Source organism: Dendropsophus ebraccatus, chromosome 9, assembly GCF_027789765.1.
Source record: "Dendropsophus ebraccatus isolate aDenEbr1 chromosome 9, aDenEbr1.pat, whole genome shotgun sequence".
NCBI classification, from domain to species: domain Eukaryota; kingdom Metazoa; phylum Chordata; class Amphibia; order Anura; family Hylidae; genus Dendropsophus; species Dendropsophus ebraccatus.
The window spans coordinates 8,788,411-8,814,202 of record NC_091462.1 but is presented as its reverse complement, the minus strand read 5'-3'; the positions used below and the strand labels follow the sequence as shown (position 1 = coordinate 8,814,202).

General features: G+C 48.5%; 1 protein-coding gene across 6 annotated transcripts in view; it reads right to left on the bottom strand.

The window, feature by feature from the left end:
• The window catches only part of KALRN (kalirin RhoGEF kinase), a 237,598-nt gene that overhangs the window by 115,050 nt on the left and 96,756 nt on the right, over positions 1-25,792 (bottom strand). For all 6 annotated transcript variants that reach the window (XM_069982465.1, XM_069982466.1, XM_069982467.1 and 3 more), the window contains exons 6-10: positions 23,505-23,627; positions 13,857-14,048; positions 8,315-8,446; positions 7,942-8,172; positions 6,624-6,746 (exon numbers count right to left, since the gene is read on the bottom strand). In XM_069982465.1, coding sequence (XP_069838566.1) covers positions 6,624-6,746; positions 7,942-8,172; positions 8,315-8,446; positions 13,857-14,048; positions 23,505-23,627 — 801 coding nt within the window. The remainder of the gene's footprint in view (positions 1-6,623; positions 6,747-7,941; positions 8,173-8,314; positions 8,447-13,856; positions 14,049-23,504; positions 23,628-25,792) is intronic.

Genomic DNA, 25,792 nt, shown 5'->3' with positions numbered 1-25,792 from the left:
TTTGCTGCTCTGCAGGATGATGAATTCGCCGCCCACCGCACATCCGTAAAGCTGTTATTCCACACTCCGTGATTATGGTTAATGCCGCCATTCAGAAAGACGGAACATAAATACCGGCACCTACCGCCCCCCGGCATCCATCTACAATCATCATCACAGGGGAGCAGTGATTCACAATGTACAGTCCCACCGTCACATTGTATACTGTGTAATGTACAGCCCCACCGCCACATTGTATACTGTGTAATGTACAGCCCCACCGCCACATTGTATACTGTGTAATATACAGCCCCACCGCCACATTGTATACTGTGTAATGTACAGTCCCACCGTCACATTGTATACTGTGTAATGTACAGTCCCACCGTCACATTGTATACTGTGTAATGTACAGCCCCACCGCCACATTGTATACTGTGTAATATACAGCTCCCCCATAACATTGTATACTGTGTAATGTACAGCTCCCCCATCACATTGTATACTGTGTAATATACAGCTCCCCCATCACATTGTATACTGTGTAATATACAGCTCCCCCATCACATTGTATACTGTGTAATGTACAGTCCCACCGTCACATTGTATACTGTGTAATGTACAGCCCCACCGCCACATTGTATACTGTGTAATATACAGCTCCCCCGTCACATTGTATACTGTGTAATGTACAGTCCCACCGTCACATTGTATACTGTGTAATGTACAGCTCCCCCATCACATTGTATACTGTGTAATGTACAGTCCCACCGCCACATTGTATACTGTGTAATATACAGCTCCCCCGTCACATTGTATACTGTGTAATGTACAGCTCCCCCATCACATTGTATACTGTGTAATGTACAGCTCCACTGCCACATTGTATACTGTGTAATGTACAGTCCCACCGTCACACTGTATACTGTGTAATATACAGCCCCACCGCCACATTGTATACTGTGTAATATACAGCCCCACCGTCACATTGTATACTGTGTAATATACAGCTCCTCCATCACATTGTATACTGTGTAATGTACAGCTCCTCCATCACATTGTATACTGTGTAATGTACAGCCCCACCGCCACATTGTATACTGTGTAATATACAGCTCCCCCGTCACATTGTATACTGTGTAATATACAGCCCCACCGCCACATTGTATACTGTGTAATATACAGCTCCCCCGTCACATTGTATACTGTGTAATATACAGCCCCACCGCCACATTGTATACTGTGTAATGTACAGCCCCACCGTCACATTGTATACTGTGTAATATACAGCTCCCACCGTCACATTGTATACTGTGTAATATACAGCTCCCCCATCACATTGTATACTGTGTAATATACAGCTCCCCATCACATTGTATACTGTGTAATATACAGCTCCTTATCACATTGTATACTGTGTAATGTACAGCTCCCCCATCACATTGTATACTGTGTAATATACAGCTCCCCCATCACATTGTATACTGTGTAATATACAGCTCCCCCATCACATTGTATACTGTGTAATATACAGCTCCCCCATCACATTGTATACTGTGTAATGTACAGCCCCACCGCCACATTGTATACTGTGTAATATACAGCCCCACCGCCACATTGTATACTGTGTAATATACAGCCCCACCGTCACATTGTATACTGTGCAATGTACAGCTCCACCGTCACATTGTATACTGTGTAATATACAGCTCCCCCATCACATTGTATACTGTGTAATATACAGCCCCACCGTCACATTGTATACTGTGTAATGTACAGTCCCACCGTCACACTGTATACTGTGTAATATACAGCCCCACCGTCACATTGTATACTGTGTAATATACAGCCCCACCGCCACATTGTATACTGTGTAATATACAGCCCCACCGCCACATTGTATACTGTGTAATATACAGCCCCCCCATCACATTGTATACTGTGTAATATACAGCCCCACCGCCACATTGTATACTGTGTAATATACAGCCCCACCGCCACATTGTATACTGTGTAATATACAGCTCCCCCATCACATTGTATACTGTGTAATATACAGCTCCCCCATCACATTGTATACTGTGTAATATACAGCTCCCCCATCACATTGTATACTGTATAATATACAGCTCCCCCATCATATTGTATACTGTGTAATATACAGCTCCCCCATCACATTGTATACTGTGTAATATACAGCTCCCCTGTCACATTGTATACTGTGTAATATACAGCATCACCGCCACATTGTATACTGTGTAATGTACAGCTCCCCCATCACATTGTATACTGTGTAATATACAGCTCCCCCATCACATTGTATACTGTGTAATATACAGCCCCACCGCCACATTGTATACTGTGTGTGTTGCTGTACATTACACAGTATACAATGTGACGCTGTATATTACACAGTATACAATGTGACAGGGAGCTGTACATTACACAGTATACAATGTGATGGGGGAGCTGTATATTACACAGTATACAATGTGACGCTGTATATTGCACAGTATACAATGTGATGGGGGATCTGTACATTACACAGTATACAATGTGATGGGGGATCTGTACATTACACAGTATACAATGTGGCGGTAGGGCTGTACATTACACAGTATACAATGTGGCGGTAGGGCTGTACATTACACAGTATACAATGTGGCGGTGGGGCTGTACATTACACAGTATACAATGTGATGGGGGAGCTGTACATTACACAGTATACAATGTGATGGGGAGCTGTATATTACACAGTATACAATGTGACGGTGGGGCTGTATATTACACAGTATACAATGTGACAGGGGAACTGTATATTACACAGTATACAATGTGGCGGTGGGGCTGTACATTACACAGTATACAATGTGATGGGGGAGCTGTACATTACACAGTATACAATGTGATAAGGAGCTGTATATTACACAGTATACAATGTGATGGGGGAGCTGTATATTACACAGTATACAATGTGATGGGGAGCTGTATATTACACAGTATACAATGTGATGGGGGAGCTGTATATTACACAGTATACAATGTGATGGGGGAGCTGTACATTACACAGTATACAATGTGGCGGTAGGGCTGTATATTACACAGTATACAATGTGATGGAGGAGCTGTACATTACACAGTATACAATGTGATGAAGGAGCTGTACATTACACAGTATACAATGTGATGGGGGAGCTGTACATTACACAGTATACAATGTGATGGGGGAGCTGTATATTACACAGTATACAATGTGATGGGGGAGATGTATATTACACAGTATACAATGTGGCGGTGGGGCTGTATATTACACAGTATACAATGTGACAGTGGAGCTGTACATTACACAGTATACAATGTGATGGGGGAGCTGTATATTACACAGTATACAATGTGATGGGGGAGATGTATATTACACAGTATACAATGTGATAAGGAGCTGTATATTACACAGTATACAATGTGATGGGGGAGCTGTATATTACACAGTATACAATGTGATGGGGGAGCTGTATATTACACAGTATACAATGTGATAAGGAGCTGTACATTACACAGTATACAATGTGATGGGGGAGCTGTATATTACACAGTATACAATGTGATAAGGAGCTGTATATTACACAGTATACAATGTGATAAGGAGCTGTATATTACACAGTATACAATGTGATAAGGAGCTGTATATTACACAGTATACAATGTGATGGGGGAGCTGTACATTACACAGTATACAATGTGATGGGGGAGCTGTATATTACACAGTATACAATGTGATGGGGGAGCTGTATATTACACAGTATACAATGTGATAAGGAGCTGTACATTACACAGTATACAATGTGATGGAGGAGCTGTACATTACACAGTATACAATGTGATAAGGAGCTGTATATTACACAGTATACAATGTGATAAGGAGCTGTATATTACACAGTATACAATGTGATGGGGGAGCTGTACATTACACAGTATACAATGTGATGGGGGAGCTGTATATTACACAGTATACAATGTGGCGGTGGGGCTGTATATTACACAGTATACAATGTGATGGGGGAGCTGTACATTACACAGTATACAATGTGATGGGGGAGCTGTACATTACACAGTATACAATGTGGCGGTGGGGCTGTATATTACACAGTATACAATGTGACGGTGGGACTGTACATTACACAGTATACAATGTGATGGGGGAGCTGTATATTACACAGTATACAATGTGATGGGGGAGCTGTATATTACACAGTATACAATGTGATGGGGGAGCTGTATATTACACAGTATACAATGTGATGGGGGAGCTGTATATTACACAGTATACAATGTGACGCTGTATATTACACAGTATACAATGTGACGCTGTATATTACACAGTATACAATGTGGCGGTGGGGCTGTATATTACACAGTATACAATGTGACGGTGGGACTGTACATTACACAGTATACAATGTGATGGTGGGGCTGTACATTACACAGTATACAATGTGATGGGGGAGCTGTACATTACATAGTATACAATGTGGCGGTGGGGGAACTGTATATTACACAGTATACAATGTGATAAGGAGCTGTATATTACACAGTATACAATGTGACAGGGGAGCTGTATATTACACAGTATACAATGTGACGCTGTATATTACACAGTATACAATGTGACAGGGGAGCTGTATATTACACAGTATACAATGTGATGGGGAGCTGTACATTACACAGTATACAATGTGATAAGGAGCTGTATATTACACAGTATACAATGTGATAAGGAGCTGTATATTACACAGTATACAATGTGATGGGGGAGCTGTATATTACACAGTATACAATGTGGCGGTGGGGGAGCTGTATATTACACAGTATACAATGTGACGCTGTATATTACACAGTATACAATGTGACAGGGGAGCTGTATATTACACAGTATACAATGTGATGGGGGAGCTGTATATTACACAGTATACAATGTGATGGGGGAGCTGTATATTACACAGTATACAATGTGATGGGGGAGCTGTATATTACACAGTATACAATGTGATGGGGGAGCTGTATATTACACAGTATACAATGTGATGGTGGGGCTGTACATTACACAGTATACAATGTGATGGGGGAGCTGTACATTACATAGTATACAATGTGGCGGTGGGGGAACTGTATATTACACAGTATACAATGTGATAAGGAGCTGTATATTACACAGTATACAATGTGACAGGGGAGCTGTATATTACACAGTATACAATGTGACGCTGTATATTACACAGTATACAATGTGACAGGGGAGCTGTATATTACACAGTATACAATGTGATGGGGGAGCTGTATATTACACAGTATACAATGTGATGGGGGGGCTGTACATTACACAGTATACAATGTGATAAGGAGCTGTATATTACACAGTATACAATGTGATAAGGAGCTGTATATTACACAGTATACAATGTGATGGGGGAGCTGTATATTACACAGTATACAATGTGATGGGGGAGCTGTATATTACACAGTATACAATGTGATGGAGGAGCTGTACATTACACAGTATACAATGTGGCGGTGGGGCTGTACATTACACAGTATACAATGTGATGGGGGAGCTGTATATTACACAGTATACAATGTGATGGGGGAGCTGTACATTACACAGTATACAATGTGATGGGGGAGCTGTACATTACACAGTATACAATGTGGCGGTGGGGCTGTACATTACACAGTATACAATGTGATGGGGGAGCTGTATATTACACAGTATACAATGTGATGGGGGAGCTGTATATTACACAGTATACAATGTGATGGGGGAGCTGTATATTACACAGTATACAATGTGATGGGGGAGCTGTATATTACACAGTATACAATGTGGCGGTGGGGCTGTACATTACACAGTATACAATGTGGCGGTGGGGGAACTGTATATTACACAGTATACAATGTGATAAGGAGCTGTATATTACACAGTATACAATGTGATGGGGGAGCTGTACATTACATAGTATACAATGTGGCGGTGGGGGAACTGTATATTACACAGTATACAATGTGATAAGGAGCTGTATATTACACAGTATACAATGTGATGGGGGAGCTGTATATTACACAGTATACAATGTGATGGGGGAGCTGTACATTACACAGTATACAATGTGATGGGGGAGCTGTATATTACACAGTATACAATGTGATAAGGAGCTGTATATTACACAGTATACAATGTGACGGTGGGAGCTGTATATTACACAGTATACAATGTGATGGGGGAGCTGTATATTACACAGTATACAATGTGATGGGGGAGCTGTATATTACACAGTATACAATGTGATGGAGGAGCTGTATATTACACAGTATACAATGTGGCGGTGGAGCTGTATATTACACAGTATACAATGTGATGGAGGAGCTGTACATTACACAGTATACAATGTGATGGGGGAGCTGTACATAATTGCAGGTGGCGGAGCAGAACTGTTCTCAGTATTGATTACAGATGGAGCGGACTTTGTTATTACTGACGGTAATTGGTTCTTGTCACCTTCGCTCCAGCATTTCTCCTTTTATCAATGACTACAGATCCCAGCATTGTTGGGGGAGGGGAGATGCCCCCCTTACCATGGATATAACAATACCTGGGCCACTTCCTCGAAGTCGTCGTGCCTCTTCTGCAGCGCTCGCGCCCGATGCAGGGATTTGCCCACTCCAGTGTGTTTACTGAGGAACGCTTCTCCATGGTTCTCGATCCAGTCCAAGACCTGAAGGAGCAAAAGACATGAGACGGTCACTGCAGGCGATACTAAGCAGAGATATACCATGTAACAGGATGGACAGCAGCTGATCCTCAAGGGTCAGACACTCCACCAGATCTGAAGTCCACAACCTACTGCAAACTTATCTCCACCCAACACAGAACAACAGTATATACCATTACCCCAGGGAGAATGCTGGGGAGGGTCTCAGGACCCCCAGGGTCAATGCAGCAATCATAGATTCCCTAATAGTCACTTGTATTCTGGAGGAACGTAAAGCTCTGCTCATCCTGAGCCTCCTGATTCATGAACAGAATGTCAGAACCTGAACATGGGCAGAAAGCCAAGGGGAGCGGGCACAACTGTACAGATATACTACGATTCAGGGTCACAGGAAAGCTGGATGACACCTCATACGGGGTCTGTTGTCTCCAGATGACGGGGTTGCCTCCGCATCATTCTGCTGCCGTTCACATTGTCGTCTCTGATCGTCACATTTGTCGCAGTTACACGTAAGCTCAGGGGGATTCGCACATCTGTTAGGGACTGATAGCGGGCCTAGAGCTGGGGGGTTACACACACACAATGGAGGGGCAGCCCCCAGAGGAGCGCCATTGTGCACGGCTTTGTCTTATCGCCCGTGTCCTGCTGAGGGACAGACGTGTTTTACTACAGCAGCTGATAATGGGCCCAAAGGGAGCGGACATCGTAATCTGTCGCCAGGTCAGTAATTAGCATAGGGGGTGGAGTCAGGTATTATCCTGGGGGTCCGGGGCTGTCATAGGGGGACAGCTAATAACCCCAGTACACAAACAGCGTCTATTATCGAACAACGGACGTGACGGATGAGGATTCTGTGCCATCAATATGCAAATCAAGGAGCAGAGAAAAGAAGAAACAGACATGGCGGTCAGAAACCGAGTGACATGACGCTGCCTGGCTCTGCCGTACCTCTGCTTGCAGTCACTGAATGAGAACATTCTGATACAATGTATGAGCAGAGAGCAGATGATGGGAGTCGTAGCTTTACAACAGCTTGGAGACTACAGCTGGGGGCCATCTATGAGCTGTTACAATGTGTCAGTGCAGGTAAAAGTCCTGGCTAGACTGGATGCATCTGTAACAAACCCTCAGCAGTGGGAATACATCAGGATCAGTATACCTCCTCCGCCCTTTCTCCACCCTCTCGCCGTCTCTTTACCTGTTGCACGTCCTGCTGAAAGACGCAGAGCTGGAGCCGCTGGTGTAGACGCACTTTGCGGTGCTGCCAGATACTTTCCAGCCGCCGCTGGTGGTGCAGAACCTCGTGGACCACGTCCAGGACCTGGTGCACAGCCTTGGAGTAGTTGGCAGTGGCTGTGAGAGACTCCGAGTTCCCCGGGCTGAGCGGGCGCTGCAAGACATCCAGCAAAGCTTTCCCGTCCTGGCTGACCTGAGGGAGGAAGACGAAGGGTGTGAGGGTCCGGCGGGGGGGGGCAGGGCAGACATGATGGTAAAGGGGGTAACATGTGCAGGTGGGGATGGGGGGTAAGACACAGGATATCCAGGGGCCACACACAGAGCACGGTCCTCACCTCAGTGTACGCCTGCGTCACCTCCTCATACAGCGTCTGATGATGATGAATCGCCATCTCCAGCCCCTGCATCTCAGAGGGGAGACCCCCATCATTACAGAGCTTACACCAAGTGTCCACACCTGACAGGAACTGCAACAAGAGGAACAGCTTACTGCAAGCCAAAGTGACGTTCATAGCAAAGAGAGCGTCGCACCGCACAGACAGCAGACACCAAACACCGGCCCCGCAAAGACACTGGCCCCGCACAGACACTGGCCCCACACCGCGCAGACACCGGCCGAAACACTGCACAAACACCTGTCCCGCACCGAACAAACACCGGCCCCACACCGAACAGACACCGGCCCCACACCGAACAGACACCGGCCCCACACCGAACAAACACCGGCCCCACACCGAACAGACACCGGCCCCACACCGAACAGACACCGGCCCGCACCGAACAGACACCGGCCCTGCACCGCACAGACACCGGCCCCGCACTGCACAGACACCGGCCCCGCACCGCACAGACAGCAGACACCAAACACCGGCCCCGAACACTGCACAAACACCGGCCCCACACAGACACCGGCCCCGAACACTGCACAAACACCGGTCCCGCACCGAACAAACACCGGCCCCACACCGAACAGACACCGGCCCCACACCGAACAGACACCGGCCCTGCACCGCACAGACACCGGCCCCGCACCGCACAGACAGCAGACACCAAACACCGGCCCCGAACACTGCACAAACACCGGCCCCACACAGACACCGGCCCGGAACACTGCAAAAACACTGGCCCCACACCGAACAGACACCGGCCCCGCACCGCACAGACACTGGCCCCGCACCGCACAGACAGCAGACACCAAACACCGGCCCCACACAGACACCGGCCGGAACACTGCACAAACACCGGTCCCGCACAGACACCGGCCCCGAACACTGCACAACCACCGGCCCCGCACAGACACCGGCCCCGAACACTGCACAAACGCCGGCCCCGCACCCAACAGACACCAGCCCCGCACCCAACAGACACCGGCACCGCACAGACACCAGCCCCGAACAGACACCAAACACCAGCTCCGCACCACACAAACATCAGCCCTGCACAGACACCAAACACCGGCCCCGCACCGCACAGACACTGGCCCCGCACTGCACAGACACCGGCCCCGCACCGCACAGACACTGGCCCCGCACTGCACAGACACCAGCCCCACACCGCACAGACAGCAGACACCAAACACCGGCCGGAACACTGCACAAACACCGGCCCCGCACAGACACCGGCCCCGAACACTGCACAAACGCCGGCCCCGCACCCAACAGACACCGGCCCCGCACAGACACCAGCCCCGAACACTGCACAAACACCAGCCCCGCACCGCACAAACACCGGCCCCGCAACGAACAGACATTGGCTCCGCACCACACAGACACCGGCCCCGCACCACACAGACACCAGACCGCACAAACAGCAAACACCGGCCTCACACTGCACATACACCAGCACCGCACAGACACCAAACATCAGCCCCGCACTGCACAGATAACAGACACCAAACACCGGCCTTCCATATACACCAGCCCCGCACAGACACCAGCCCCGAACAGACACCAAACACCAGCTCCGCACCACACAAACATCAGCCCTGCACAGACACCAAACACAGGCCCGCACCGCACAAACACCAGCCCCGCAACGCACAGACACCAGCCCTGCACCGCACAAACACTAGCCCCGCACCGCACAGACACCAGCCCCGCACCACACAAACACCAGCCCCGCACCACACAAACACCAGCCCCGCACCACACAAACACCAGCCCTGCACCACACAAACACCAGCCCTGCACAAACACCAGACACTAGCCCCGCACCACACAAACACCAGCCCTGCACCACACAAACACCATCCCCGCACAAACACCAGACACTAGCCCTGTACAGCACAAAAACCAGCACCGCACAGTCACCAGACACCAGCACCGCACACCAAAGACACCAGACACCAGCCCCGCACAGTCACCAGACACCAGCTCCACACCGCACAGAAAGCAGACACCAGCCCCGCACCCCAAAGACACCAGCCCCGAACCCCACAGACACCAGCTCCACACCGCACAGACACCAGCCCCGAACCCCACAGACACCAGCTCCACACCGCACAGACACCAGCCCCGAACCCCACAGACACCAGCTCCACACCGCACAGACACCAGCCCCGAACCCCACAGACACCAGCTCCACACCGCACAGACACCAGCCCCGAACCCCACAGACACCAGCTCCACACCGCACAGACACCAGCCCCGAACCCCACAGACACCAGCTCCACACCGCACAGACACCAGCCCCGAACCCCACAGACAAAAACCCGCCCTGTGACGCAGAAACATACACAAGCCTAACACTGCACAGATAGACACAAGCCTTGTGCTACAAATAAAGAAAAAGCCTTACACTAAAATCAGCCTTGAGGCCGTCACTGTAATAATGGATGAAATTCCAGCTGTCAGTGCACAGCTGCCCGTCTGCTGCGGGTAATCCCTGCACTGTCTCCCCCCATTGTATCCTGTGATGTGGGAGACCAGGGTGGTATCTCTCATCCAGCGGAGTCTTCTGGTATCCTGAGATTATCATTTTCCCTCTATATATAGCAATGTGACCGGTCACGGCTGCAGATAATAGCTGTACTCAGCTCTCCCTGACCCCACAGCCGCTTCCCTTCTCCAGTCCCACATCATCATCATCCCGGTCAGAGCTGCTTGGCCCCACTACAAAGCCTCACGGCTCCAAGCGCCAGGACCGCGCCAGCTGCGCCGCTACAGGAACCACCGCTGTGGGGGGGGGGGGGAGAGAACCGGGCGCTGGAGGACTGTACACCCATCATCTACAGGGGCCAAAGATACAGAGGGCCTATAGTAACAGACCCCAGAGTATACAGAAAGGGGGGGGGGCTATAGTAACAGACCCCAGAGTATACAGAAAGGGGGGGGGGTATAGTAACAGACCCCAGAGTATACAGAAAGGGGGGGGGGCTATAGTAACAGACCCCAGAGTATACAGAAAGGGGGGGGGGCTATAGTAACAGACCCCAGAGTATACAGAAAGGGGGGGGCTATAGTAACAGACCCCGGAGTATACAGAAAGGGGAGGGGGCTATAGTAACAGACCCCAGAGTATACAGAAAGGGGGGGGCTATAGTAACAGACCCCAGAGTATACAGAAAGGGGGGGGGGCTATAGTAACAGACCCCAGAGTATACAGAAAGGGGGGGGGGGGGCTATAGTAACAGACCCCAGAGTATACAGAAAGGGGGGGGGGGCTATAGTAACAGACCCCAGAGTATACAGAAAGGGGGGGGGGCTATAGTAACAGACCCCAGAGTATACAGGGGAGGGGCTATAGTAACAGATCCCAGAGTATACAGAGGAGGGGCTATAGTAACGGATCCTAGAATATACAGGGGAGGGGCTATAGTAACGGATCCTAGAATATACAGGGGAGGGGCTATAGTAACAGATCCCAGAGTATACAGGGGAGGGGCTATAATAACAGATCCCAGAGTATACAGGGGAGGGGCTATAGTAACAGATCCCAGAGTATACAGAGGAGGGGCTATAGTAACAGATCCCAGAGTATACAGAGGAGGGGCTATAGTAACATATCCTAGAATAATACAGGGGAGGCGTTGGGGGCTTTAACAACAGATCCCAGATTATAAAATTCATTGGGAGGGGGTTTATAGTAACAGATCCTAGACTATACAGGGGAGGGGATATAGTAACAGATCCCAGAGTATACAGAGTGGGGGCTATAGTAACAGATCCCGGAGTATACAGAGGGAGGGCTATAGTAACAGATCCCGGAGTATACAGGGGAGGGGCTATAGTAACAGATCCTAGAATATACAGGGGAGGGGCTATAGAAACAGATCCTAAAATATACAGAGGGGCTATAGTAACAGATCCTAGATTATACAGGGGAGGGGCTATAGTAACAGATCCCAGAGTATACAGGGGAGGGGCTATAGTAACAGATCCCAGAGTATACAGGGGAGGGGCTATTGTAATGGATCCTAGAATATAGAGGGGGGGGGGGGGGTTAAAGCAACAGATCCCAGAGTATACAGAGGAGGGGCTATAGTAACAGATCCTAGAATATACAGGGGAGGGGCTATAGTAACAGATCCTAAAATATACAGGGGAGGGGCTATAGTAACAGATCCTAGACTATACAGGGGAGGGGCTATAGTAACAGATCCTAGACTATACAGGGGAGGGGCTATAGTAACAGATCCCAGAGTATACAGGGGAGGGGCTATAGTAACGGATCCTAAAATATACAGGGGAGGGGCTATAGTAACAGATCCTAGAATATACAGGGGAGGGGCTATAGTAACAGATCCCAGAGTATACAGGGGAGGGGCTATAATAACAGATCCCAGAGTATACAGGGGAGGGGCTATAGTAACAGATCCTAGAATATACAGAGGGGCTATAGTAACAGATCCCAGAGTATACAGAGGAGGGGCTATAATAACAGATCCCAGAGTATACAGGGGAGGGGCTATAGTAACAGATCCTAGAATATACAGAGGGGCTATAGTAACAGATCCTAGACTATACAGGGGAGGGGCTATAGTAACAGATCATAGACTATACAGGGGAGGGGCTATAGTAACAGATCCTAGAATATACAGAGGGGCTATAGTAACAGATCCTAGAATATACAGGGGAGGGGCTATAGTAACAGATCCTAGAATATACAGAGGGGCTATAGTAACAGATCCTAGAATATACAGAGGGGCTATAGTAACAGATCCTAAAATATACAGAGGGGCTATAGTAACAGATCCTAGATTATACAGGGGGGCTATAGTAACAGATCCTAGACTATACAGGGGAGGGGCTATAGTAACAGATCCCGGAGTATACAGGGGAGGGGCTATAATAACAGATCCCGGAGTATAGAGAGGGGGGGCTATAGTAACAGATCCTAGAATATACAGGGGAGGGGCTATAGTAACAGATCCTAGAATATACAGGGGAGGGGCTATAGTAACAGATCCCAGAGTATACAGGGGAGGGGCTATAATAACAGATCCCAGAGTATGAAGGGGAGGGGCTATAGTAACAGATCCTAGAATATACAGGGGAGGGGCTATAGTAACAGATGATAGAATATACGGGGGGGGGGGGGGCTATAATAACAGATCCTAGAATAAAAAAATAAATCCATCACCAACAAATATAATCATCACCACCATCATCATCACCAGTATAACCACCACCACCACCACCATCACCAGTATAACCATCACCACCATCATCATCACCAGTATAACCACCACCACCACCACCAGTATAACCATCACCACCAGTATAACCATCACCACCACCACCATCATCACCAGTATAACCATCACCACCACCACCACCACTATCATCACCAGTATAACCATCACCACCACCACCATCACCATCATCACCAGTATAACCATCACCACCACCAGTATAACCATCACCCTCCCCTCCTCACCTGTTCAGCCTTCTGATGGAACACGGCAGACATGGCCAGGATGGTGCTCCTCTCGTCCAGCGCTGCTGCAAAGCTCTTCCACTCCTGATCCAGCTGGGTGGAGATCTGCTTGATCTGCTGCGACGCGTAATGGCCGGCCTCTATCAGCCGGGAGGCCACAGACATTATGCGGTTGATGTTGACATAGGCATTCTGTAACAACAAGAAGAGGGGACGAGCGACCGGTCACAACATATACAGGAAGAGCGATGACGTCACAGAGGGGAGGAGCGACCAGTCACATAACATATACAAGAAGAGCGATGACGTCACCGAGGGGACGAGCGACTGGTCACATAACATATACAAGATGAAAGATGATGTCACCAAAGGGACGAGCGACCGGTAACATAACATATACAAGAAGAGCGATGACGTCACAGAGGAGACGAGCGACCGGTCACTTAACATATACAAGAAGAGCGATGACGTCACAGAGGGGACGAGCGACCGGTCACAAAACATATACAAGAAGAGCGATGACGTCACAGAGGAGACGAGCGACCGGTCACATAACATATACAAGAAGAGCAATGACGTCACCGAGGGGACGAGAGACCGGTCACATAACATATACAAGAAGAGTGATGACGTCACCAAGGGGACGAGCGACCGGTGACATAACATATACAAGAAGAAAGATGACGTCACAGAGGGGACGAGCGACCGGTCACATACCGTATACAAGAAGAAAGATGACGTCACAGAGGGGACGAGCGACCGGTCACATAACATATACAAGAAGAAAGATGACGTCACCGAAGGGACGAGAGACTGGTCACATAACATATACAAGAAGAGCAATGACATCACCGAGGGGACGAGCGATCGGTCACATAACATATACAAGAAGAAAGATGACGTCACCGAGGGGACGAGCGACCGGTCACATAGCATATACAAGATAAGCGATGACGTCACAGAGGGGACGAGCGACCGGTCACATAACATATTCAAGAAGAGCGATGACGTCACAGAGGGGACGAGCGACCGGTCACATAACATATACAAGAAGAAAGATGACGTCACCAAGGGGACGAGCGACCGGTCACATAACATATACAAGAAGAAAGATGATGTCAAAGAGGGGACGAGCGACCGGTCACATAACATATACAAGAAGAAAGATGACGTCACCGAGGGGACGAGCGACCAGTCACATAACATATACAAGAAGAGCGATGACGTCACAAAGGGGACGAGCGACCGGTCACATAACATATACAAGAAAAAAGATGACGTTATCGAAGGGACGAACGACCGGTCACATAACATATACAAGAAGAGAGATGACGTCGCAGAGGGGACGAGCGACCGGTCACATAACATATACAAGAAGAGCGATGACGTCACCGAGGGGACGAGCGACCGGTCACATAACATATACAAGAAGAAAGATGATGTCACAGAGGGGACGAGCGACCTGTCACATAACACATACAAGAAGAGCGATGACGTCACAAAGGGGACAAGCGACCGGTCACATAACATATACAAGAAGAGCGATGACGTCACCGAGGGGACGAGCGACCGGTCACATAACATATACAAGAAGAAAGATGACGTCACAGAGGGGACGAGCGACCGGTCACATAACATATACAAGAAGAGCGATGACGTCACCGAGGGGACGAGCGACCGGTCACATAACATATACAAGAAGAAAGATGACGTCACCGAAGGGACGAGCGACCGGTCACATAACATATACAGGAAGAGCGATGACGTCACAGAGGGGACGAGCGACCGGTCACATAACATATACAGGAAGAAAGATGACATCACAGAGGGGACAAGCGACCGGTCACATAACATATACAAGAAGAAAGATGACGTCACAGAGGGGACGAGCGACCGGTCACATAACATATACAAGAAGAGCAATGACGTCACCGAGGGGACGAGCGACCGGTCACATAACATATACAAGAAGAGAGATGACGTCACCGAGGGGACGAGCGACCGGTCACATAACATATACAGGAAGAAAGATGACGTCACAGAGGGGACGAGCGACCGGTCACATAACACATACAAGAAGAGCGATGACGTCACCGAGGGGACGAGCGACCGGTCACATAACATATACAAGAAGAAAGATGACGTCACAGAGGGGACGAGCGACCGGTCACATAACATATACAGGAAGAAAGATGACGTCACAGAGGGGACGAGCGACCGGTCACATAACACATACAAGAAGAGCGATGACGTCACCGAGGGGACGAGCGACCGGTCACATAACATATACAAGAAGAAAGATGATGTCACCGAGGGGACGAGCGACCGGTCACATAACATATACAAGAAGAGCGATGACGTCACCGAGGGGACGAGCGACCGGTCACATAACATATACAAGAAGAAAGATGACGTCACCGAAGGGACGAGCGACCGGTCACATAACATATACAGGAAGAGCGATGACGTCACAGAGGGGACGAGCGACCGGTCACATAACATATACAGGAAGAAAGATGACATCACAGAGGGGACAAGCGACCGGTCACATAACATATACAAGAAGAGAGATGACGTCACCGAGGGGACGAGCGACCGGTCACATAACATATACAGGAAGAAAGATGACGTCACAGAGGGGACGAGCGACCGGTCACATAACATATACAAATCCTGCATATCATACAATGTAACGCACGGAAAGGGGCTGATAACAGGGAGCAACAGACTGCAATGACCTGCACAGTACACAGGGATGAAACAAGACTCCATGTACAGCTCAGTAACTCTATATCATCTCACTGCCATGTCTTACCATTCTACACAGAGCAGAGCTCACATCTCCCAATATGCCTTACTGATTCAGTGTCTGCACAAAGCTCACATCTCCCAATGTAACTTACTGATTCAGTGTCTGCACAGAGCTCTGGAGGTGACTGGGAGATAAGACATGATATAACAGCAGAATAGTGAGTGCAGCTCTGGAGGTGACTGGGGGATAAGACATGATGTAACAGCAGAATAGTGAGTGCAGCTCTGGAGGTGGCTGGGGGATAAGACATGATATAACAGCAGAATAGTGAGTGCAGCTCTGGAGGTGACTGAATTGAGGACCAGCAAACACTTGCTGCATTTTCTGTAACTGTAAAATGATGCAGAACAGTGAGCCCAGCAATCACACAGCCTGGAGAACTACAAGTGCCAGAGGGCGGCAGCTGAGGCCTCACTCCCCGCTCGCTCATCCTCTGTTTGCTTTAGTTACTTTCACCTCACTGACTCGTCTGCAATTTTCTTTAATAAAGAAGATTAATCAGGCCGAGCACCGCAGTGTAATTCCATGAGAAGTCGGGCGTGATCTCATCATCCGCCTGTCAGTCTGAATCAGCTGAAAGAGGACTACAACTCCCAGCATCTCCAGCTTCTGCCTGTTATGCTGGGAGTTGTAGTTTTGCAGGCAGATATGATATCTAGATGTGGCTGGAAGGGAAGTCTGTCTGAACCCTTACAGGTTAGTAGAGGTCACATGACATAATGCGGACCTTACGCTGGACCCCAGGAGCTGGCACTCAGTCATGCTGGGATATTCCCTGCAGGGGTTAAAGAAGTTCTGGAGAAAATATTCTTTCAAATCAACTGGTGTCAGAAAGTTATACAGATGTGTAATTTACTTTTATTTAAAAATCTCCAGTCTTCTAGTACTTATCAGCTGCTGTATGTCCTGCAGGAAGTGGTGTACTCTCTCCAGTCTGACACAGTGCTCTCTGCTGTCCCCTCTGTCCATGTCAGGAACTGTCCAGGAGAGGTTTTTTATTGGGATTTGCTGCTGCTCTGGACAGTTCCTGACATGGACAGAGGTGGCAGCAGAGAGCACTGTGTCAGACTGGAGAGACTACACCCCTTCCTGCAGGACATACAGCAGCTGATAAGTACTGGAAGACTGGAGATTTTTAGAGGTAAATTACAAATCTATATAACTTTCTGAAACCAGCTGATTTAAAAGAAGATGATTTTAGTCGGAGGACCCCTTTAATTAACGGGAACAGCTATAAACGGTTTCTCTACTGAACATAGTTTGGGTCCCCGGGGGCCGCAACATTATCCCTAAAAGTCTGAGGCAGCAGAATTTACAGCTGTCGGGCCACGTGCAGGAGACGCTCCTGAAATCGCAGCCTCTCGCCGGGACTCTCCTGGTACGGGACTGGTGGAGTCCAGGATGGATCCCGGCTCTCCGTATCATCGGCGCGCTCCGCTCTCCCCTCCGGCGTCTTGTAAATAATTGTGAAAAGATGCGCGCCTAATCAGGGGCGGCAGATGTAAGCGATTTGTCGACTCCTGCCAGGACGCCGCATTCCAGAGAGTCTCATTACGGACGCGATCAGTCGCTTCCAAGGCTGGAAATAGACCCGGAAAATCTAAATATAAACCAGGGATGGGGGGGGGAGCAAGGCCGTAACTCTGTCCTGGCCCGCAGAGCTGACAATCTGACACAGGAGGGCGAGACCAAGACACACAACAACAGACTGTGATATGCAGAATTCTAACCGTTACAGTCCAGGCTCACAGAGCATTGTCCACACTGGGTAATACTGGGACAAACGGACAGTCCAGGCTCACAGAGCATTGTCCACACTGGGAAATACTGGGACAAACGGACAGTCCAGGCTCACAGAGCATTGTCCACACTGGGTCATACTGGGACAGAATGTAACAAACGGACAGTCCAGGCTCACAGAGCATCGTCCACACTGGGTAATACTGGGACAAACGGACAGTCCAGGCTCACAGAGCATTGTCCACACTGGGTAATACTGGGACAAACGGACAGTCCAGGCTCACAGAGCATTGTCCACACTGGGAAATACTGGGACAAACGGACAGTCCAGGCTCACAGAGCATTGTCCACACTGGGTAATACTGGGACAAATGGACAGTCCAGGCTCACAGAGCATTGTCCACACTGGGTCATACTGGGACAGAATGTAACAAACGGACAGTCCAGGCTCACAGAGCATCGTCCACACTGGGTAATACTGGGACAAATGGACAGTCCAGGCTCACAGAGCATTGTCCACACTGGGTCATACTGGGACAAATATACAGTCAAGGCTCACAGAGCATTGTCCACACTGGGTAATACTGGGACAGAATGTAACAAACGGACAGTCCAGGCTCACAGAGCATCGTCCACACTGGGTAATACTGGGACAAATGGACAGTCCAGGCTCACAGAGCATCGTCCACACTGGATACTACTGGAACAAATGGACAGTCCAGGCTCACAGAGCATTGTCCACACTGGATACTACTGGGACAAATGTACAGACCAGGCTCAAAGAGCATTGTCCACACTGGGTAATACTGGCACAGAATGTAACAAATGGACAGTCCAGGCTCACAGAGCATCGTCCACACTGGGTAATACTGGGACAAATGGACAGTCCAGGCTCACAGAGCATCGTCCACACTGGATACTACTAGAACAAATGGACAGTCCAGGCTCACAGAGCATTGTCCACACTGGGTAATACTGGGACAAATGGACAGTCCAGGCTCACAGAGCATTGTCCACACTGGATACTACTGGGACAAATGTACAGACCAGGCTATCAGAGCATTGTCCAAACTGGGTAATACTGGGACAAATGTACAGTCTAGGCTCACAGAGCATGTCCACACTGGGTAATACTGGGACAAATGGACAGTCCAAGCTCACAGAGCATTGTCCACACTGGGTAATACTGAGACAAATGTACAGTCCAGGCTCACAGAGCATTGTCCTCACTGGATACTACTGGAACAAAATGTACAATCCAGGCTCACAGAGCATTGTCCTCACTGGATACAGCTGTGACAAATGGACAGTCCAGGCTCACAGAGCATTGTCCACACTGGATACTACTGGGACTAATGTACAGTCCAGGCTCACAGAGCATTGTCCACACTGCATACTACTGGGACAAATGGACAGTCCAGGCTCACAGAGCATTGTCCACACTGGTCAATACTGGGACAAATGGACAGTCCAGGCTCACAGAGCATTGTCCTCACTGGATACTACTGGGACCAATGTACAGTCTAGGCTCACAAAGCATTGTCCATACTGGAACAAAATGTAACAAATGTACAGTCTAGGCTCACAGAGCATTGTCCTCACTGGATACTACTGGGACCAATTTACAGTCTAGGCTCACAGAGCATTATCCATACTGGAACAAAATGTAACAAATGTACAGTCTAGGCTCACAGAGCATTGTCCATACTGGATAGAGCTGTAGCAAAATGTAATATTTCCCCAGCAGAGAGGTGTCAGGTCTGAACAGATCCCTTTGTCACTTCTATGATATCATGTTCTTGCCCCCCCCCCCCTCCCGGGGATCAGGTGACGTCTTTATGAGGTCTCCCGTCCAGCTCTCAATCAACCATTTATTCTCAGAGCCTCCGCTCATTGCCCCAGGTCCTCATAAAGTTCTGGAGCGGCTCTATACAACATGGGGTGGGTGTTACTGCTCCATCCTATACAGACACAGAGCATGCTGGGAAACCTGCTGTGCTCTAAATAAATCAGGATTCTCCAAGATTACAAAAACATGACGGCTTTCTTCCAAAAACAGCGCCACATCTGTTCTCAGTTTGTTTGTGGTATTGCAGTTCAGTTGTATTGAAGTGAATGGAGCAGAGACGTCATACCACACACAACCTGAGGACAGGGGTGGCGCCAGTTTTAGTGCTGTTTTTTAATCCCAAACAACCCCCCCCCCCTTTAGGTTTGAGCATACAGACAACAGCAGCCCCCCGACACACTAGACTGGCAAGCTGTGATACACAGGAGCTCTCACCTGCAGTCCTATGTAACAAAAGATCCAGCATGATACCATACAATGGGTGGATTTATTATTACTGTTGTACACTATGACAGCGTAAAACTAGACAAGACCGGCAGAGACTTAGTGAGTCTCCCCCAGTGACCTCTGCCGCCATGTCTGTGACCCCCGGGGATGAGGGCGCGGGGGATAACACCAGTCTTACAGGGAAGGGTATTACAGGGTCTCCAGCTGAGTGACTGTCCACACATGTAGATGACTGCAGTAAATGTAACACGGTCTGTGGGTGATGGCCGACACGGGTCACTCCACACGCCAGGCCTTCATATAGGGTCATGGGAGTAAGATGGAGACAAAGGACCACACACAGACCGAGACCCCCGCTCTCTCACTACATCCTACTAGCTGCCTCCCCTCCCTCACTTAGCTGCCTCCTGCTCTCTTACTGTCTCTGTTACAGCCTCCTGCTCTCTTACTGTCTCTGTTACAGCCTCCTGCTCTCTTACTGTCTCTGTTACAGCCTCCTGCTCTCTTACTGTCTATGTTACAGCCTCCTGCTCTCTTACTGTCTCTGTTACAGCCTCCTGCTCTCTTACTGTCTGTTACAGCCTCCTGCTCTCTTACTGTCTATGTTACAGCCTCCTGCTCTCTTACTGTCTGTTTCAGCCTCCTGCTCTCTTACTGTCTATGTTACAGCCTCCTGCTCTCTTACTGTCTATGTTACAGCCTCCTGCTCTCTTACCTTCCACATTACAGCCTCCTGCTCTATTACTGTCTATGTTACAGCCTCCTGCTCTCTTACTGTCTATGTTACAGCCTCCTGCTCTCTTACTGTCTGTTACAGCCTCCTGCTCTCTTACTGTCTATGTTACAGCCTCCTGCTCTCTTACTGTCTCTGTTACAGCCTCCTGCTCTTACTGTCTCTGTTACAGCCTCCTGCTCTCTTACCTTCCACATTACAGCCTCCTGCTCTCTTACTGTCTATGTTACAGCCTCCTGTTCTCTTACTGTCTATGTTACCGCCACCTGCTCTCTTACTGTCTATGTTACAGCCTCCTGCTCTCTTACCTTCCACATTACAGCCTCCTGCTCTCTTACTGTCTATGTTACAGCCTCCTGCTCTCTTACCTTCCACATTACAGCCTCCTGCTCTCTTACTGTCTCTGTTACAGCCTCCTGCTCTCTTACTGTCTGTTACAGCCTCCTGCTCTCTTACTGTCTATGTTACAGCCTCCTGCTCTCTTACTGTCTATGTTTCAGCCTCCTGCTCTCTTACTGTCTCTGTTACAGCCTCCTGCTCTCTTACTGTCTCTGTTACAGCCTCCTGCTCTCTTACCTTCCACATTACAGCCTCCTGCTCTATTACTGTCTATGTTACAGCCTCCTGCTCTCTTACTGTCTATGTTACAGCCTCCTGCTCTCTTACTGTCTGTTACAGCCTCCTGCTCTCTTACTGTCTCTGTTACAGCCTCCTGCTCTTACTGTCTCTGTTACAGCCTCCTGCTCTCTTACCTTCCACATTACAGCCTCCTGCTCTCTTACTGTCTATGTTACAGCCTCCTGTTCTCTTACTGTCTATGTTACCGCCACCTGCTCTCTTACTGTCTATGTTACAGCCTCCTGCTCTCTTACCTTCCACATTACAGCCTCCTGCTCTCTTACTGTCTATGTTACAGCCTCCTGCTCTCTTACCTTCCACATTACAGCCTCCTGCTCTCTTACTGTCTATGTTACAGCCTCCTGCTCTCTTACTGTCTCTGTTACAGCCTCCTGCTCTCTTACTGTCTCTGTTACAGCCTCCTGTTCTCTTACTGTCTATGTTACAGCCTCCTGCTCTCTTACTGTCTATGTTACAGCCTCCTGCTCTCTTACTGTCTCTGTTACAGCCTCCTGCTCTCTTACCTTCCACATTACAGCCTCCTGCTTTCTTACTCTCTATGTTACAGCCTCCTGCTCTCTTACTGTCTATGTTACAGCCTCCTGCTCTCTTACCTTCCACATTACAGCCTCCTGCTCTCTTACTGTCTATGTTACAGCCTCCTGCTCTCTTACGATCCGTTACAGCCTCCTGCTCTCTTACTGTCTATGTTACAGCCTCCTGCTCTCTTACTGTCTGTTACAGCCTCCTGCTCTCTTACTGTCTATGTTACAGCCTCCTGCTCTCTTACTGTCTGTTACAGCCTCCTGCTCTCTTACTGTCTATGTTACAGCCTCCTGCTCTCTTACTGTCTATGTTACAGCCTCCTGCTCTCTTACTGTCTCTGTTACAGCCTCCTGCTCTCTTACTGTCTGTTACAGCCTCCTGCTCTCTTACTGTCTATGTTACAGCCTCCTGCTCTCTTACTGTCTGTTACAGAATCCTGCTTTCTTACTGTCTGTTACAGCCTCCTGCTCTCTTACTGTCTATGTTACAGCCTCCTGCTCTCTTACTGTCCATATTATGAACTCCTGCTCTCTTACTGTCCACATTATGGCCTCCTGCTCTCTTACTGGCTATACTATGACCTCCTGCTCTCTTATTGTCCCCATTATAGCCTCCTGCTCTCTTACTGTCCACATTATGGCCTCCTGCTCTCTACTATCCACATTACAACCTCCTGCTCTCTTACTATCCACATTACAGCCTCCTGCTCTCTTACTGTCCACATTATAGCCTCCTGCTCTCTACTATCCACATTACAACCTCCTGCTCTCTTACTATCCACACTACAGCCTCCTGCTCTCTTACTTTCCACATTCCGACCACATTACCAGCCATGTATCTGTGTTTTATCCTTACTATCACACATTACCATTAGGTTTCTATCACCAGAAGTCGGGGACTTACCATGGAATTCATGGCAAAGTGGTTGTGCTGGGTCTGCAGGTCGAGGGCGTGCTGGTAGCTCATTCCAATCTCCGTGTGACCCTGCAGGAAAACCTCCTTGTTGTGTGTGATCCAATCGAACATCTGCAGAGAAAAGGAAAGAAGAGGATGAGTGGACATGGTGGCAACAATATGGCGGCTGCTAACGGTTGCGTCCCATTGGACCCTGTAACTGCGATAGACGCAGCTCATCTGCTGTCAGTGAATGTATTATCCACACAAATGCGCACACGACTATTGGCTCATATCTGTTTGTTCTCTTTACCATTGCACTATTTGTATAAGCTCCTATAAGTCTCTATGGGTGATAACGTCTTGCACGTTCAGACTAAGGAATCTTTTCAATTACCCCTGATCCTTCTTAAGACGCGCGATCCGCACGCCCGCCAGATCTCGGCGCTGATTAAGCCATTAACACAGACGGAATTAAACAAACAAAGGCTTTCTAATTTTCTGGACGACTGATTTGCGCCAGAGCCTCTAAAAAGAAGTGATAGCCGAGCGTTTATTCTGACGAATCAATTTACATAATTACACGCAGGAAATGCGCAAGGCGGCAAAATGCAGAATATTGAATGAGGAGCAAAGCCGAAAGCAGATGTGTCATATCCACCCCCGACACCTCGAAAAGGCAAGAAGCCCTGCCACAAAGTATGAAGGAAATGAGGACGAGCGTGCATGTAAAAGAAGGGATAAATGTGACTGAGTGTGCATGTATAACAGAGTGTCTAGATATAAGCAAATGTGCGTATAACAGTGTATAAATGTGCGTGAGTATGAATGTTAGTGAGTCTGCATATAACAGAATATAGATATAAGCGTGTGTGCGTATATACATGTGCGTTAGTTTGCATATAACAGAGTGTATACATGTGAGTGAGTGTGCATATAGCACAGTGTATAAATATAAGCTAGTGTGCGCATATAACAGATTGTATACCTGTGAGTGAGTGTGCATATAAGAGAGTGTATATCTATAAGCGAGTGTGCATATAACAGAGCAGGGGCGTAACTACCACTATAGCAGCCATGGCGGCTGCAATGGGGCCCGCCGTATCAGGGGGCCCCATGGCCTGCTCCTGCAATACACTGGGCCCCCTGAGCCGTCATCATTTGCAGCACCGGGTGGCCCTGCTGGTCTCCTGGGTTTTGCAAATGTCCCTTTAACTGCAAGCACTCCTGACCAGAGCTAGCAGTTATGTAGTCATGACTTCACTTGACCGTTTAGTGGTCAGTCGGGGGGGGGGGGGGGGGGGGGTGGGGGGGGGCCAGCCATTTCTAGTTACGCCCCTGTAACAGAGTGTATAAATGTGCGTGAGTGTGCATATTAGAGAGTGTATACATGTGAGTGTGTGTATAACAGAGTGTATAAATGTAAGCGTGTGTATGACAGAGTGTATACATGTGTGTGTGTAACAGAGTGTATAAATGTGGGTGAGCTTGCATATAACAGTGTATACCTGTGAGTGAGTGTGCATATAACAGAGTGTATAGATATAAGCGAGTGTGTGTATAACAGAGTGTATACATGTGAGTGTGTGTATAACAGAGTATATAAATGTGGGTGAGCATGTGCATTATAGTGTATGAATGTGGGTGTTTGTATAACGGTGTATAAATGTGGGTGAGCGTTTGTATAACAGTGTATAAATGTGAGCGAATGGGGCCCAGAGTAATGAAGACAACGTTGCGGTACCAGGGTTTTGGGGCATATTCGGAGGTACAGATCTGCTTTAAAGTGTATAAGTGAGAGTAAAGACTGTATTACAAGGCCCAAAATCCGGAGGATGCCACCTGTTGGTTTAGTGCTTGCTTCCCCCTCTTTCCCCCCTCCTTGCTACCATAACACGCAAAGGTAGCGAGCAAAGAGCAGCTGAAGGGGCCGCTCAAACAATCCTTAGATCGTTCGGGCAGCCCACTGAATTCAGCGGCAATCTGCAGGCGCAGATCCTATTGCAAAGAGCGACGCGCTGAAGACCATCACTGCAAACATTGAGATGTTTCCACATACACTATTACACTAAACACTTATCGGCCAGGACAGTCAGTAATCGGCCAAGTGGGGCTGATAATCGTTTAGTGTGATAGGGCCTTAAAGTGTCGCTGTCAGTTGATATGTCATAGAGACATCATAGAGACATATCAAACTTTTTGATCAGTCTAGATCTGAGTGTTCAGACGGGAGTACGAACAGAGAGAGGACTGTGCTGCAGTGTCCGCTCCCCACACTGTGTCATGTGATATCAGTC